This window comes from Emys orbicularis, chromosome 19, assembly GCF_028017835.1.
Source record: "Emys orbicularis isolate rEmyOrb1 chromosome 19, rEmyOrb1.hap1, whole genome shotgun sequence".
Lineage (NCBI taxonomy): Eukaryota > Metazoa > Chordata > Testudines > Emydidae > Emys > Emys orbicularis.
Window position 1 is genome coordinate 20489462 of NC_088701.1, and position 15627 is coordinate 20505088.

A 15627-nucleotide genomic window follows, 5' to 3' on the forward strand; every position below is an offset into this window, starting at 1 on the left:
TGTGTTTGCTGCCGGAAAAGCCCCATTATGTCCTGGTGCATCTCCTTTTCCTTCTCCGTACAGTCTGCAGTATTCATCCTCCAGGCCCTCGGTCTGATGCAGCACTAGCTTGCAGGATCTCACTGACCATGTCATCCCGACTCCTTTTCTTTGTCCTCCTTACCTGGCTCAGGTGTGGAGGGGGAGCCCCTCAAGGCTGCAATGGCAGCAGGTACAGATAAAACACACGGAGGTACGTTGTCGGTATAGTCACAATGGAAAGCGAAAGTTAAGATTCAGAATCATAGAAGATTAGGGTTGGAAGGGACCTCAGGAGGTCATCCAGTCCAACACCAATTAAATCTGGGAAAGGGGGTTGGGTCTTGGGACAGATCAGGGATGGAGCACCCCTTGGGAAAAATAAAAGTCAGCACCTACGTGTAGACATGTGCACAAGTTGGTCGATACAAGGTGGTTTACGTTGCTCTAACTTTGTAAGGGAGACCAGGCCTTAGAGAAAGAAGAAAACAAAACCTCATGAGAACCGGTGTCAACAAATCAATCAAAGCCGGTCAGGAATACATTCACTTGGGTTGCCTGTGCATGGCTATCATGGTCTCAGCAAGCCATCGAAAATAAAGATGGATCTGTTGCAGAGGTGGTTAAAAAAAAAAAAAAAAAAAGCACCTTTTCATTGAACCTTTTTTTTCCCCATGAAAAATGGCTTTTAGACAAAACACAGATTTTCACACACATAACTGATGCAGCAAGCCCAGAGGCGCCGGGGCTACGAACTGCCAGGCCCAGAGGTGCCGGGGCTACGAATCGCCAGGCCCAGAGGCGCCGGGGTTACGAACCGCCAGGCCCAGAGGCGCCGGGGCTCTGAACTGCCAGGCCCAGAGGCGCCGGGGCTCTGAACTGCCAGGCCCAGAGGCGCCGGGGCTCTGAACTGCCAGGCCCAGAGGCGCCGGGGCTACGAACTGCCAGGCCCAGAGGCTTAATCCTGGCACAAATTAAGCACTGCTCATAGGGTTGCTAACAATCCTTTATTACAAGGGACGTCCCTTATTTTTTTCCTCTCTTTACAACAAGATCGGGAGTTGCTGCAAAAAGCAGCTGGAAATATCCCTGGTGAATGTAAGTGAGCCCTGCTTATTAACTATTATCATTATTAATAATGATGATGGTTATAATAATAATGATGATAATCTCAGGAGGTGGGGTGGGGCGGAGGTGCTAAGCCAACAGGCCCTTAGTTTTGAAATACAGTGTTGGCAACTGTAGGGTTCACCTTGGTTCAGCATGACCTATTAACCTGGTAGAGGGAGCAGCATCACCCATGTCTGTCGTCGGGATCCCTGAGCAAACAAAAGCAATGCTGGATACCCTAGGAACAGCTGGGTAGTTGACTATTGTGCTCAGCGACTTAAATATCTCGGCAATTAGACGCGCTGAGTCATTACCTGCTCGTTGAGGAAGCGGAACAATTGTTCATAACAACAGGGAAAGGGCAATTATGGGGTGTGTAACGCCCACGCGCTCAGGAAACGTGATTGTGATTCTGAACACAAGGCCGTGGTGAGGGATGGTCAGCCCAGGTCACCAAAAAAGAACCGGCTCAATCCTCTAATTCTCCTCCTCCTCCAGACTCTGAATGAAACTTTTAAAAAGTTCATTAAACTCTCCAGCCAAGGTGCATCATTTGCACTGGTCATAATTTCTTGCCAATCATTCTTAGAGTCCAGGTCCTACCTCGGCCTGGTACTTTTGATCCCACCTCCCCAGGAGGGACTCTGAGACAGGGATTCCTTGGTCAGAAAGCTAATGCACTCTGGAGGCCTGCTGAATCAAGCTCTACTGAGTTTATATATCTCTTTATAGACACACCATCGTGGCAGTCACCGATGGCTTTATCATGTGGGAATGCTGGAATGGCTGGTCCAGGACAAAACTGGCTCTTTCAGACTCCAGCTTCTTTCTGGTATTACAGACGCATCTTTGCAGGACGAGCTTTGCCAATGCAGATCTCAGTCCCAACCCAGAGCCCCCAGTGTTATTCCAATCCTGAGCTATTCTACAGTTCTGCCAGTGCACTGCAGGCCTGACCCACAGTCCCCAGGCCCCCAGCTATTCCAGAACTCTGGATGCACCGCAATCCGGACCCATACGTCTTCCCTACACAAACCTGCTATTCCAGTCCTGGACTCCCATATGCACCGCTCTGCCAATGCACCTCAACCCTCACCCGCAGCACGCCCAGTTCCAATTCTGCCACTGCAAAAGAGACTTGCTGGCATCACTGTACCAGTCCAGTTCTGGGTCTCTCCTTGGCAGACACCAGCAGACACGTCAAATTGATGGGTGGTTTATAGCTATATACCCAAATGCCCATTACAGACGAGGCTAAGCCCAACCAACCACATTCTGCTCGTGTTCTAACAAAGGGTTTGAAAAAGCTAGACGTTTTGTGCAGCAATGGGCCGGAGCCACAAAGAGCAGCTCGAGAGCCGTGTTCAAACCTTCTCAAACTTCTGGGGCTTGGGGAGCCAGGACTTATCGTTTGGCCCAGTAAAAAAAATATGGTCTAGTCCTGCCAAACTTCAGATGGACATGGCGAGGAGCAAGAAAAAAAGAAAGCAAAACAATTAGATAGATAGATAGATAGATAGATAGATAGATAGATAGATAGATAGATAGATAGATAGATAGATAGATAGATAGATAGATAGATAGATAGAGGGGGTGTATGGGGATAGATAGATAGATAGATAGATAGATAGATAGATAGATAGATAGATAGATAGATAGATAGATAGATAGATAGATAATTTGGACTGGATCCAAACTACAAAGTTTGAGGATGTCCAGATTGAGACAAGCTGTTCAGATCCATCTCTAGTTCCCCCAAAACACCACTTCCTTATTCTCCCATCCCTGCTGAAAAGGTGGGTGGTGGTGAAGAGAGAGGATAAAGGAATGACACAGGAAGAGGGACCGTAGTAAAATGCAGGGAATAGCACAGCTCAGCCTTGTGTTTTATGGATTCTCTCGAGGCTAATTTATGAGCTCCTGAACTTGGCAAATGTCACATTCGCAGGTTAATAGAGGGGGCAGGGTCTGAAGCCAGATACAGCTGGAATAAGAGGAAAAAAAGCATCAGGTTTCCAAAGCCCCTGACCCCACCTCCGTCAGCAGCAGATCCCTGGATTTTCTGCATATATACATATATAGATAGATAGATATCTCGCACCCCAGCACCTTTGCAAGGAGAAGCCACGGGAGCAGCAATCAAGCAGCTTTTAGGATCGCTCGTGGCAAACCCACCCCATGATGTGGGAACTCCGTTCAGTAGCCTTCACCCGGGCTGTCTTTGCTGAGTTTCTGGCCACGCTGCTCTTCATCTTCTTTGGCCTGGGCTCTGCCCTCAACTGGCCTTCAGCCCCCCCAGACATCCTGCAGATCTCGCTGGCTTTCGGCTTGGCCATCGCCACACTGGTCCAGGCCCTGGGGCACGTCAGCGGGGCGCACATCAACCCGGCAGTGACAGTGGCTTGCCTGGTGGGCTCTCACATCTCCTTCCTCAGAGCTGTCTTCTACGTGGTGGCCCAGCTTCTGGGGGCAGTCGCCGGGGCAGCTCTCCTGCACGAGCTCACCCCACCGAACATCCGGGGACACTTGGCCGTCAACAGGGTAAGGAATCCGCCAACGTATGGGCTCTTAGGAGGGACGGGAGTGATGGATGGGTAGGGCTTTTGGGGAAACTAAGGCAAGTCAAGCGAGGTCACGTATAGCTGGGAATAGAATCCTGGAGTCCTGCCTCCCAGACCCCCCTTGCTCTAACCCGACTCCCTCCTTCTGCTGGGAATGAACCCAGGTGTCCTGACACCCAGTACTGCGTTCCAACTATTAGACCAGGCTTCCTTCTAGCCGTGGGAATAGAACTTGGAGGTCCTGCTCCCAATTCCCACCCACCGTACGGATTCCCCAGTGCTGCCTATGAGACCAACCAACAAGAGTCAGGACATTCACAGCCAACCTGCCATAAGAGATGTTGTAGTTCCTAGCACTGCCATGCTTAACCCTTCTCTGGCAGCATATTCCACCACCTCTACAATATCCTTGTTGGTGTGGGAATATGGATATATGCCTATCTCATAGAATTGGAAGGGACCTTGAAAGGTCATTGAGTCCAGTCCCCTGCCTTCACTAGCAGGACCAAGTACTGATTTTGCCCCAGATCCCTTAATGGTCCCTTCAAAGATTGAACTCTCAACCCTGGGTTTAGCAGGCTAATGCTCAAACCACTGAGCTATCCCTCCCCCCTGTAGTAGTCTGTCTCCCTACCATGTTAGGTCTTGCCAGTATTTCCAGGATGCTGGTTCTACTCCAGGCACCCAGGCATCAGAGCTGGTATGACGGGTTTTTTTTAATACAATTGCTGCTTCACATCAGATAATGCCACTTAATGCTCTACTTTCGAAGGCTGGTAGCGGACACACCTGGTTAATCACAATGCCCGGTAGACATCCCTACCCTGGCAGTGCCACCTCTCGGCCTCACCTGCCCTGGTCTGGAGCAAGTTAGAAGGATTTGACTCTGGTTTCGTACACTGTGCAACATCAAATTGCGGGGAGAGATTTAAATCTCTGACTTATAGGCAGAAAAACAAGGGAACTTGGGGAGTTGTATCTAGAAACCCCAGCTGATGCCCTGTCATTAACACACAGGGTCCCGATTCTCCACTGCCTTGCATTTTGTGCCATCGTTGACACCTGGGAAAAGGGCGGTGTGGGGCAGTTAAGCAGCTACAAAATCAGAATGTGAGCATTATGAATCCTCTTTGCAAGCTGTAAATGACACCAGGTGCAAGCCAGTGGAGACTCTGGCCCCATGCTGTCCTAGGAGGACAAGAAAAGCATCTATAACAGCACTGCCAAGTCTCATAATTTGATCACGAGTCTTGAGCTATTTGGTGTCTTTCTTAAATCCTCAGCTCCTGGAGTCATATGATTTTGAGAGAGGCAGTTTTTATTTTTAAAACATGTAAGTTTCCAGCCTTGATGGCTGTGAAGAAAAGTTTGAAAATGCCCCTAAGGTATCCTAAAAGTTCAAAAACTAAAAGGCTACAAAAAAGAACCCCCAAATATATTAATTTTTTTAAATCTCATGATTTTTAGAGGCCTGACTTGTGTCTTTTAATGCTTGGGGTTGGTAATATTGCTGTTAACTCCCAGCATTCTCATTATGTGGGCTCTCCTTTACCATGCCGCTCATGGCACCAGAACAAAAAAATTACGAGTCAGATTCTCGGCTGATGTAAACTAGCCTGACTCCCCTGGACCATATTCTCATCCAAATCATCCAAAGCACAGGACTTGGTGGTGACGGGGGACTTCAACTACCCAGACATCTCTGGGGAAAATAACACAGCTGGGCACAGATTTTCCAACAAGTTCTTGGACTGTATTGGAGACCATTTTTTTATTTCAGAAGGTGGAGAAAGCCATTAGGGGAAAGGCTCTTCTAGATTTGAGTTTGGCAAATGGGGAAGAACTGGTTGAGAATTTGAAAGTGGAAGACAGCTTGGGGGAAAGTGATCATGCAGTGGCAGAGTTCATGCTTCTAAGGAATGGGAGGAGGGGAAACAGCAGAATAAAGAGAATGGATTTCAAGAAGGCAGACTTTAGCAAACGGTTGATGGGTAAGATCCCTTGGGAAGCAAGTCTAAGGGGAAAACCAGTTCAAGAGAGTTGGCAGTTTTTCAGAGAGACATTATTAAGGGCACAAGAGGAAACTATCCCACAGCGTAGGAAAGATAGGAAGTATGGCAAGAGACCACCCTGGATTAACCAGGAGATTTTCAATGATCTGAAACTCAAACAAGGGTTCTACAAAAAGTGGAAACTAGGTCAAATTCCAAAAGATGAATATAAACAAATAACACAAGTATGTAGGGACAAAATTAGAAAGTCCAAGGCGCGAAATGAAATCAAACTAGCTAGAGACCTAAAGGGTAACAAGAAAACATTCTACAAATACATTAGAAGCAAGAGGAAGACCAAGGACAGGGTGAACCCATTAGTCTATGGGGGGAGAGAGAACAACAACAGAAAATGTGGAAATGGCAGACGTGCTAAATGACTTTTGTTTCAGTTTTCACCAAAAAGTTTAGTAGCAATTGGACATCTAACATAGTGAATGCCAGTGAAAATGAGGTAGGCTCAGAGGCTAAAATAGGGAAAGAACAAGTTAAAAATTACTTAGATGTTTTCAAGTCACCGGGGCCTGATGAAATACATCCTAGAATTCTCAAGGAGCTGACTGAGGAGAGATCTGAGCCATTAGCAATTATCTTTGAAAAGTCATGGCCGACGGGTACGATTCCAGAGGATTGGAAAAGGGCAAATATAGTGCCCATCTAAGGACAACCCAGGGAATTACAGGCCAGTCAGCTTAACTTCAGTGCCCGGAAAGATAATGGAGCAAATAATTAAGCAATCAATTTGCAGACACTTAGAAGATAATAAGGTGATAAGTAAGAGTCAGCATGGATTTGTCAAGAATAAATCCTGTCAAACCAACCTAATAGCTTTCTTTGACAGGGTAACAAGCCTTGTGGATGTGGGGAAGTAGTCGATGTGGTATATCTTGACTTTTGTCTGGCATGACCTTCTCATAAACAAACTAGGGAAATACAACCTAGATGGAGCTCCTATAAGGTGGGTGCAAAACTGGTTGGAAAACTGTTCCCAGAGCGTAATCAGTGGTTCACAGTCATGCTGGAAGGGCATAACGAGTGGGGTCCTGCAAGGATCAGTTCTGGGTCTGGTTCTGTTCAATATCTTCATCAATGATTTAGATAATGGCATAGAGAGTACACTTATAAAGTTTGCGGACGATACCAAGCTGGGAGGGATTGCAAATGCTGTGGAGAATAGAATTAAAATTCAAAATGATCTGGACAAACTGGAGAAATGGTCTGAAGTAAATAGGATGAAATTCAACAAGGCCAAATGCAAAATACTCCACTTAGGAAGAAACAATCAGTTGCACACATACAAAATAGGAAATGACTGCCTAGGAAGGAGTACTGCAGAAAGGGATCTGGGGGTCATAGTGGATCACAAGCTAAATATGAATCAACAGTGTAACACTTGCAAAAAAGCAAGCTTCATTCTGGGCTGCATTAGCAGGAGTGTTGTAAGCAAGATACAAGAAGTAATGCTTCCGCTCTACTCCGCGCTGATTAGGCCTCAGCTGGAGTATTGTGTCCAGTTCTGGGAGCCACATTTAAGGAAAGAGATGGACAAACAGGAGACAGTCCAGAGAAGAGCAACCCAAATGATTAAAGATCTAGAAAACAGGACCTATGATGGAGACCAGAGTTCAAGTACCTGTCCTGCCACAGATTTCCTGTGTGATATTATACAAATCACATGGCTGCTCCATGCCTCAGTTTCCCCACATGTAAAATGGGGATAATAGCACACCTCTGCCTTATAGAGGAACTGTGAGGATAAATACCTTAAAGACTTTGGATATTACAATAATGGGGGGACATACAAGTACCTTAAATAGATAGTAGCGCTTTATACAAGTCTTTAAATTGCGATTTGAGGACTTCAGGTACTCAGCCATAGGTGAGGGGTCTATTACAGCAGTGGGTGGGCGAGGTTCTGTGGCCTGTGATGTGCAGGATTCAGACTAGATGATCATGATGGTCCCTTCTGACCTTAAAGTCTATACAGCTGTAAATGATTACTCAAGGTCGAGGGCAAGTCGCGTCAGGCCCTGTATTTTTAAAGTGATCTAGCAATTTGAATCAAATCCAGGTCAGGACCGACAGAAAGGTAACAGCATCTCTTAGCTGCTGTCAGGCATAGGAATAGCGTACTATCCCTTTAAATAGTTGGTGAGCCCTTCAGTAGCGCTCACCGTGTTTATGCTTTGGAATCAGTCAGAGCAGTAAGGACGCACAGAGCTAGGCTTTGCGCATGTGAAAGGACCACGGGACTGAGCTCCCCTCCAGGCCAGTGAGTAAGGTGGGGGAAGCCTGCACTGTCCCGCTGCTCCTTGCATGTACCTGTCCTGGGCACAGACAGATGCCTGCCGTTCCAGAGCTCTATAACTCTCCCCCCCAGGGTGCAACCTGCCTGTGACATGGAGAGCTCCTCACACTACACAGGGAGGTGAAAGGATCAGCTCTGGTTTGTAAATAGCACAGTATTGCCAACCCCAAATGTTCATAAATCATGAGTCATGCGCACCCAAAATCCTGAGATTGGCTTTAAAAATCATGAAATTACGTCAAAATACTAGATTTGCTGCTTTTTTTATTTGCCTTCTGCGTTTTGAGCCTTGGGGGTGCCCTGGGGTCACATTTTGAAGCTAGAAACTTACTTACTCCACTGCTAGAAACTTACTTTTTCTTGAAGAAGGAAGGCTGAATATCATCACTTGATTCCAGGAGCTGGGGCTTTAAGGAAAACAATAATGATCATGAGACTCATGACAAAATCATGAGAGTTGGCAACACTGAACTAAAAGCCTGAAGAAGACAGGGACTAGCGTCTCTTCTCAGGCCTTGTCTACACCCAAAAGTTCACTGCTTTAACTATACCGCTATAGTGAAAGCAGTTCAACCTCCCCCAGTGTGAATGCAGTTATGCCAGTATAAAATTCCTCACACCTGTATGACTTATTCCTGTAAGGGAGGAGGAATAAGGTATGCTGGTGTAAAGCACTTTTACGGTAGGAGCTGTACCGGTATGACTATTGCATCTTAAAAAGGAATCACATTCCCTAAATGACTGTACAAAGTCTGTGGGTATGTCTTCACTGCAATCAGAGGTGTGATTTAATTTGCCACACATGTAGACAGACATCCCTATTTTGGATATAGCTAGCGCCACTAACAATAGCAGAGAACCCAGCTAGCCGGATTTTGCAAAGGGACAGCTCAGGGCAACAAAAATCAGTCTACTCACAGGACCACAGGCAGGAAACTTGTTTCTTTGTTTAACTGCATCACAACAGAATCGGTGGTATGGGGAAAACTTCCCATTGACTAAACAGAAAGTAAGGGAGAAGTGGATCAGAGCTCCAACCCATAGTACCCGGAGTAATCTAGTTAACCCTTTGATGACCACTTTACTACATCACTGCTATTGCTATTCTAGCTACTAGATCAACACTAGCTCAGCTACGTCTGCGTGCGCTGTGGTCACACCTCCGACTCCGGCAGCAGTGTAGACATATCCTGTGTATAAACCAGGCTTCAGTAACGCCAATGTAAATCCGGAGTTATGCAATCCCTGGATTTGCACCAGCATAATGGAGATCAGAATCTAGCCCTTAACCTTCCTGGCAGGCAAAGAGGTGATACAGTGAGGAAAAAAAAAACAGCAGGTGAAATTTCTGGTTCTGTATAAAACATCTAGATTTAACAATGCGTGTCTCAGCCAACCCCAGAGTGCCAGTGGCACCACAAATTGGACAATTAACCAGCAACATCCAGTGGTACCGCCACTTACGTTGGATTAAGGAAACACGAGCTGCCATTTATATTGCAAAACATACACTGGAGATGTTATCTCGAAGTGTGGTCAGATTAGGTTTAGTGCAATTGCTGAGCACAGAAATGATTGCTTGGAAAAGGTTGACCTGGAAAATATACATGCTGAGTGCATATTGCTTGTGTGTGTGCACGAGAGAGAGAGAGAGAGAGAAAATCAGTGATTACCATTGTTAAAAATAAAACTCTCATTTCCAGACACTTGAACTTTTCAAATACTGTCTCGGGTCACAAGTGACATGAATTTTATGGGGCTCATTACAGTCTTTGTCGGCACACCTCCCAATTACTAGACATTTGGCAGAATGTCCTTAAAAGAGGCACAGCATGGGAATAGCACCGTACAAGAACAAGGAGACTTTTGACTGATACGGAAAGGCAGCAACCTCTGTAAAACGAAAATACTCTTGCACGCAATGCACAACGAGCCTGTGGAACTCATTGCCACAAGGTAGTAATGAGGCCAAAGAGTTTTGAAGGGCTCAAAAAAACTAGGTGGACCCCTGACTCCGATCCACTCTGGCAGTTCCTATGTTCCTTGCAAGGCAAGAGGATACGTTGACAGAGATGGAGGGATCCAGACGAGGAGCACAAGTGAGGACTGAGGGGTAGTGACAAAGCTGGAGTGGAGGAAGGGCTGACAGAGCAGGGATTTTGCAGAGCAGGATAGGGCATCAGCTGGGCTGTGTGGGGAACCTGGGATTGCAGGGGGTGATGCTGGTAAGACCTTGGCAGTGCTGTGGAGCAGCTTACACAGCACGTACTTACTAAGTACCTTCTCCAAGCCTTCCAGATGGAGGGACCAGGCAGGGCTTAGTAGGGCGATTCATAGAGTCTAAGGCCAGAAGGGACCATTTGTGATCATCTACTCTGACCTTCTGGATAACACAGGCCAGAGAATTTCCCTCAAAATACTTCCTAGAGCAGATCTTTTAGAAAAGCCCCCAGTCTTGATTTAAAAATGGTCAGTGATGGAGAATCCCCCACGATCCTTGGTACATGATTCCAGTGGTTCATGACTGTCCGCATTAAAAATGAACCTCTTCTTTCCCGTCTAAACGGGTCTAGCGTCAACTTCCAGCTAGTCGATCGTGTTAGACCTTCCTCTGCTGGATTGAAGAGCCCATTGTTAAATATTTGCTCCCCGTGGAGATACTTGTAGGCTGTGCTATCCAGTCCCCCCTTCACCGTCTCTTTGCAAGCTAAATAGCTAGACTCAAAGCGCTCAATCTCGACGTTTTCCAATCCTTTAATCATTCGCCTGGCGCTTCTCTGAACCCCTCTCCAATTTACCAACCTCCTTCTTGAATTGTGGGCACCAGGACTGGACACAGGATTCCAGCTGTGCTCCCACCAGTGCCAAATACAGAGGTAAAATAAACTCTCTATTCGTAGGCACCAGCTTCCTCCAGGCCCAGGGGGTGCTCAACCCCGGCTCCGCCCCCAGCCGACCCCTTCCCCCAAGCCCCCCCAACCCCCGTCCCGCCTCTTCCCGCCCCCGCTCTGCCCCAAGCCCCGCCCCACCTACCCCTTCTCCCAAGTCCCTGCCTCTTCCTGCCCCTGCCCAGTCTTTTCCCTGCCTTTTCCAGCCCCCTCCCCCAAGCGCACCCCATCCCCACTCCTCCCCCTTCCTGCCAGAGCCTCCTGCATGCCGCGAAACAGCTGATTGTTGCGAGTGGGAGGCGCTGGGAGGGCGGGAGAGGAGTTGATCGGCAGGGTTGCTGGAAGCCGGGAGGCGCTGGGGGGGAAAGGGGGGAGCTGGCTGCCGGTGAGTGCTAAGCACCCACTCATTTTTTTCCATGGGTGCTCCAGGGCTGGCGCACCCACGGAGTCGGCGTCTCTGTCTCTACTTCTACTCAAGATTCCCCCTGGCTATGATTCCCAGGATGGCATTACCCCTTTTTGGCCACCGTGTCACACAAGGAGCTCGGAGCCAGGTGATTCCCCACCACGGCCCCCAAATCTTTTTCAGAGTCACTGCTTCCGAGGACAGAGCTCCCCTGCCCTGTAAGTCTGGCCTGCATGCTTTGCTCCCAGATGTCTTCATTTACATTCAGCCGTATTAAAACGCATCTGGTTTGCTTTTGTGCCCCGTTCACCAAGCCGTCTCGATGCCTCTGAATCAGCGACCTGTTCCTCATCCTAAAGCACCGGGGAAGGGCGCGCGCCTGTTCCTGAGCAGCTGCTTTCCTCTCGTTTCAGCTGCGCAACGACACGACTCCAGGCCAGGCCGTCACCGTCGAGCTCTTCCTCACCTTCCAGCTGGTGCTGTGCATTTTCGCTTCCACCGATGACCAGAGGAGCGAGAACGTCGGCTCGCCGGCCTTGTCCATCGGCCTTTCTGTCGCCGCGGGTCACTTGCTGGGGGTGCGTCACAACGGCTTGGCTTTTGCGTTTTAGAGCCATGACACACAAGCATGCCCATGTCCCAGGTAGTTTCACTAGGTTGGGTGCTCTACAGTGGCCCAGTGGTTAGGGTATCAGCCTGGGTGTAGTAAGAGCTGGGTTTGATTCCTTGCTCTGCCACAGCTTTCCTGTGTGGGCAAGTCACTTAGCCGCTCTGTGCCTCAGTTTCCCAAAGGGGGAAAGTAGCACTTCCCTGCCCTCAGGGGTGTTGTGAGGCTAAGTCCGTTAATGATTGTGAAGTGCTGAGATACTACAGTAATGGAGAACATTCTGTGTTTGTGCAGTGCCTAGCACGTGCATGTGCATGGCTCCTAAGCACTATGGTAACACTACAAATAATAAATACCCAACATAGATCACTCTGGCCCTAGATTCCCCAAGCTAAAGATGCAGCAGGGACTAATATGCAGATTCCCTCCAAGGATCTCAAAGCCCTTTGCAAACATGAATGACCCCCTTTGGGATCTAGGTCGGTATCATCTCCATATTACAGGGGAGGAAATTGAGGAGACTTGCCCAACATCTGTGTAGCAGAGCAGGCTGTCAACAATTCGGTGCTTTACCCATTAGAGCAGGGTGGACCCCGAGAAGGAGCCAGAATTTACTAATGTACATTGCCAAAGAGCCACAGTAATACATCAGCAGCTCTCCCCCGCCCCCTGGCTCCCAGCGCCTTCCACTCCCGATCAGCTGTTTCGTGGCGTGCAGGAGGCTCTGGGGGGGAGGGGGAGGAGCGAGGGCACGGCAGGCTCAGGGGAGGGGGTGGGAAGGGGTGGAGTGGGGGCAGGGCCTGTGGCAGAGCCAGGGGTTGAGCAGTGAGCACCCCCCGGCACAGTGGGAAGTTGGCACCTGTAGCTCCAGCCCCGGAGTCGGTGCCTGTACTCTGGAGCTACAGGTTGGCCACCACCCTGCATTAGACAATGCTTTCCATAAGAGCTCCCAGCGCTGTAGGGAAACTCCCAGCTACTCCAGGCCCCGCCCCTTCCAGCAGGAGCCAATGAGAGAATTTAGCTCCCTTTGCCAGCCGTGCGACTGGTTGGTGAAAGATGCCAGTCATTCTTTTCCTAGCACAAGGCAGCCTGGAGGCCAGAAAGCTAGCGCCAATGAACAAAGCCTGTTAATAACAGGCAAAGGCGTTTTAAAATAGTCTTGTTGCTGAAAGGGCTTGGTGGTTAATAATAACCGTGCCCCTTTTTCCCACCCCGCAGATCCACTACACCGGCTGCTCTATGAACCCCGCCAGATCTTTCGCCCCAGCTGTGATAGTAGGAGACTTCAGCGCCCATTGGGTAAGAATTCAGCCCCCTGCACTCCTCATAGCTGCAGATCTGGGTGCAGTTTTGGCAGGACGAGCTGCGGCGCATAGAGGTGCCAATTTTGGTTGGACGTATTCCTGGAAGTTTCATCACATGACGTAACCTTTAATTAAAGATTCATCTTTTAGTTCAGGAGACCCGACTCTAGCCCGTGTCAATATTTCTAGATCTCTCGAGAATCAACTTAGCTGCTGGCATTTTGACAGTGAGAAGGGTAATAATAATATTATCCAAACGAGGCTCTGGTTGCCGCCTGGAAGAAAGATCTAGAGATTGGGAGCAATAGACGCAGCAAACCATAGCCCTTAATTGCCTAACCAAGTGGACTAAGTTGCAACAGCAAAAGGGTGTGTGGTTCATTGTATGTGAGTTGGCAGTAGGCACAAAACCTACAGAGACTTTAACTCTAGTTATTATCAAACTAATCTTTCTTGACTCTAGTCTGAACCAGTGTGGTCCAATTCTTCCATCAGATGTGGACGGCATTTGTTTGGAATCTAAGGTTTGTGGTCAGTGAACCAGAAAAGGGGTAGAGGGAAGAGATGCTTTGCTCCTTCTTGGCAAGTTTTAGCAAAGTTCTGAGAGTTTGATTGACTTCCTGGGTCAGAGGTCAGGCAACAGCCATCTTGAAAAATGTTTCTTTTGCATGTTGACCCGGAAAATGTGCCTGCCAAGAGCAGATTCAGAACTAGAGCCCGGGAACCCATGGAAGCTGTGTTTTAGTTTTGCAGAATTTCATTGGTTCAGTTTGGGGTTTTGCGTAAATCAAACCAAGTTTGGTGGACACCTGAATCTCATTTTACCCAAATCACCAAGGTTTAAGGTGGCTAAATAAATAAAACTGAAGTTATACGACTTGGTTTCATCACAGTCCCTAAACCAGGTTTAGGCAATGGCTCCACTACAGCTTAAGACGACATAAGTTATGTCGCTCAGTGGTGTGAATTAGCCACTCCCCGGAGCAACATAATTGACGTCAATTTAAGCCACCAGTGTGGACCGTGCTATGAGAAGTTGGGGGTGGACTTAGATTTGGTGTTGCAAAAGCTCATTGGTTTGATCTTGGTTCCACAAAACCAACCACTAAAAAAAAAAAAAAAAAACAGGGTTGTTTTCAGATCCATTTGATCAGAACCACTAGCGCTTGGGGGATGGGAGTTCGGACAAAAGGTTCTGTTTTGGGTCCATCTGTGGTCCAAACAGCAGCGGAGATCAGGATGGAGCAAATATAGATGTATGTATGTGTCCCACTGGGATGAAAAGTGTATGGCCGTGGGCAAATTTTGAGCCCCATTGGTTCCCAAATGCAGAGTGAACTCAAGCCTAGGTGGCTTGAAGACCAGACTCAGATCCATAAATATCTGGTGTTCATCTCAAGTTCCAGCTAAATGTCTGAGTCCTACAGCTCATTTGGAAGCCTTATTTTTTTCTCTCTCCATCTGCCCAGGTCTTCTGGTTGGGGCCCTTGGCTGGCGCAGTGGTGGCCTCGCTGATCTACAATTATATTCTCTTCCCACACACCAAGACCCTATCAGAGAGACTCGCCATCTTCAAAGGCTTCGAGCCTGAGGAGGACTGGGAAGAGCGCGATGTTCGCCGGAGGCAGTCGATGGAGCTGCACTCCCCGCAGACTCTGCCAAGGGGCATGACGGAGAAAGTCTAGCGAAGCCCCCATGGGCTGCAAAAGGAGCTAGCCACGTTCTCCGGCATCTGTTCTAGACAAGCACACGTCGTGGGTGACAAATGCACTTTCCCCCCTTTGCCGAGGAGTAAAGGTGCCAGAGGTTGCCACAATGAGCCATAAAAGTTTTGCTCCTATTGTTAGCTGTGCCCCGTTCCCTGGGCAATTCACGTAACCTTCCCTACGCTCGCCAGCTTTCCACCTTTACGATCCATCAACATCCCCTTGCCTGAACCAAACACCGGCTCCACCTATAGAACATACTGACCCCTAGCGGCCTCAGCATGGCAACCCCAGGAGGCAGAACTCCTGGGTCCGATTCCCAGCTCTGCCACCGAACGTCATGTGCCACGTCACGTCTTTTCTCCGTACCTCAGTTTCCCCATCTGTAGAAGGAGGGTAAGACTACTTCCCACTTCACTGAGCTCTCGGGATGGATTCACATTTGCTGAGCACTTGAAAGCACTATATATTAGCATTGTTTTTTATTACTGTTGTCATTTAATGGAGCGGGGAGATTGCTACCTATTCTGGTCCACTTCCCGCCCCATCTCACACTTCTCTCACTACTAAGGCTGCTTGGATCCAGACTGGAGTTTGCTCCATGTAACGAGCAGCAAGCGTCTCACACACGGCCCATTCTATGCAGGGAACCGCACAGAAGGTTTTCC

At 48.4% G+C, this 15627-nt stretch overlaps 1 protein-coding gene across 1 annotated transcript; it reads left to right on the forward strand.

The window, feature by feature from the left end:
- Positions 1-3306: 3306 nt before the first annotated feature.
- On the forward strand, positions 3307-14938 carry LOC135891662 (aquaporin-2-like). The gene is made up of 4 exons (XM_065419278.1): positions 3307-3669; positions 11756-11920; positions 13168-13248; positions 14723-14938. Exons 1-4 carry the CDS (start codon positions 3307-3309, stop codon positions 14936-14938), a joined length of 825 nt encoding a protein of 274 aa, XP_065275350.1.
- Positions 14939-15627: the final 689 nt, after the last annotated feature.

What these genes read in the sequence shown, in the direction of transcription:
- LOC135891662 (XM_065419278.1), top strand. Translation starts at nt 3,307, where the DNA reads ATGATGTGGGAACTCCGTTCAGTAGCCTTCACCCGGGCTGTCTTTGCT. An exon ending in GACACTTGGCCGTCAACAGG is followed by an intron (nt 3,670 to 11,755) that starts GTAAGGAATCCG and finishes CTCTCGTTTCAG; the next exon opens with CTGCGCAACGACACGACTCC. An exon ending in CCGCGGGTCACTTGCTGGGG is followed by an intron (nt 11,921 to 13,167) that starts GTGCGTCACAAC and finishes CCCACCCCGCAG; the next exon opens with ATCCACTACACCGGCTGCTC.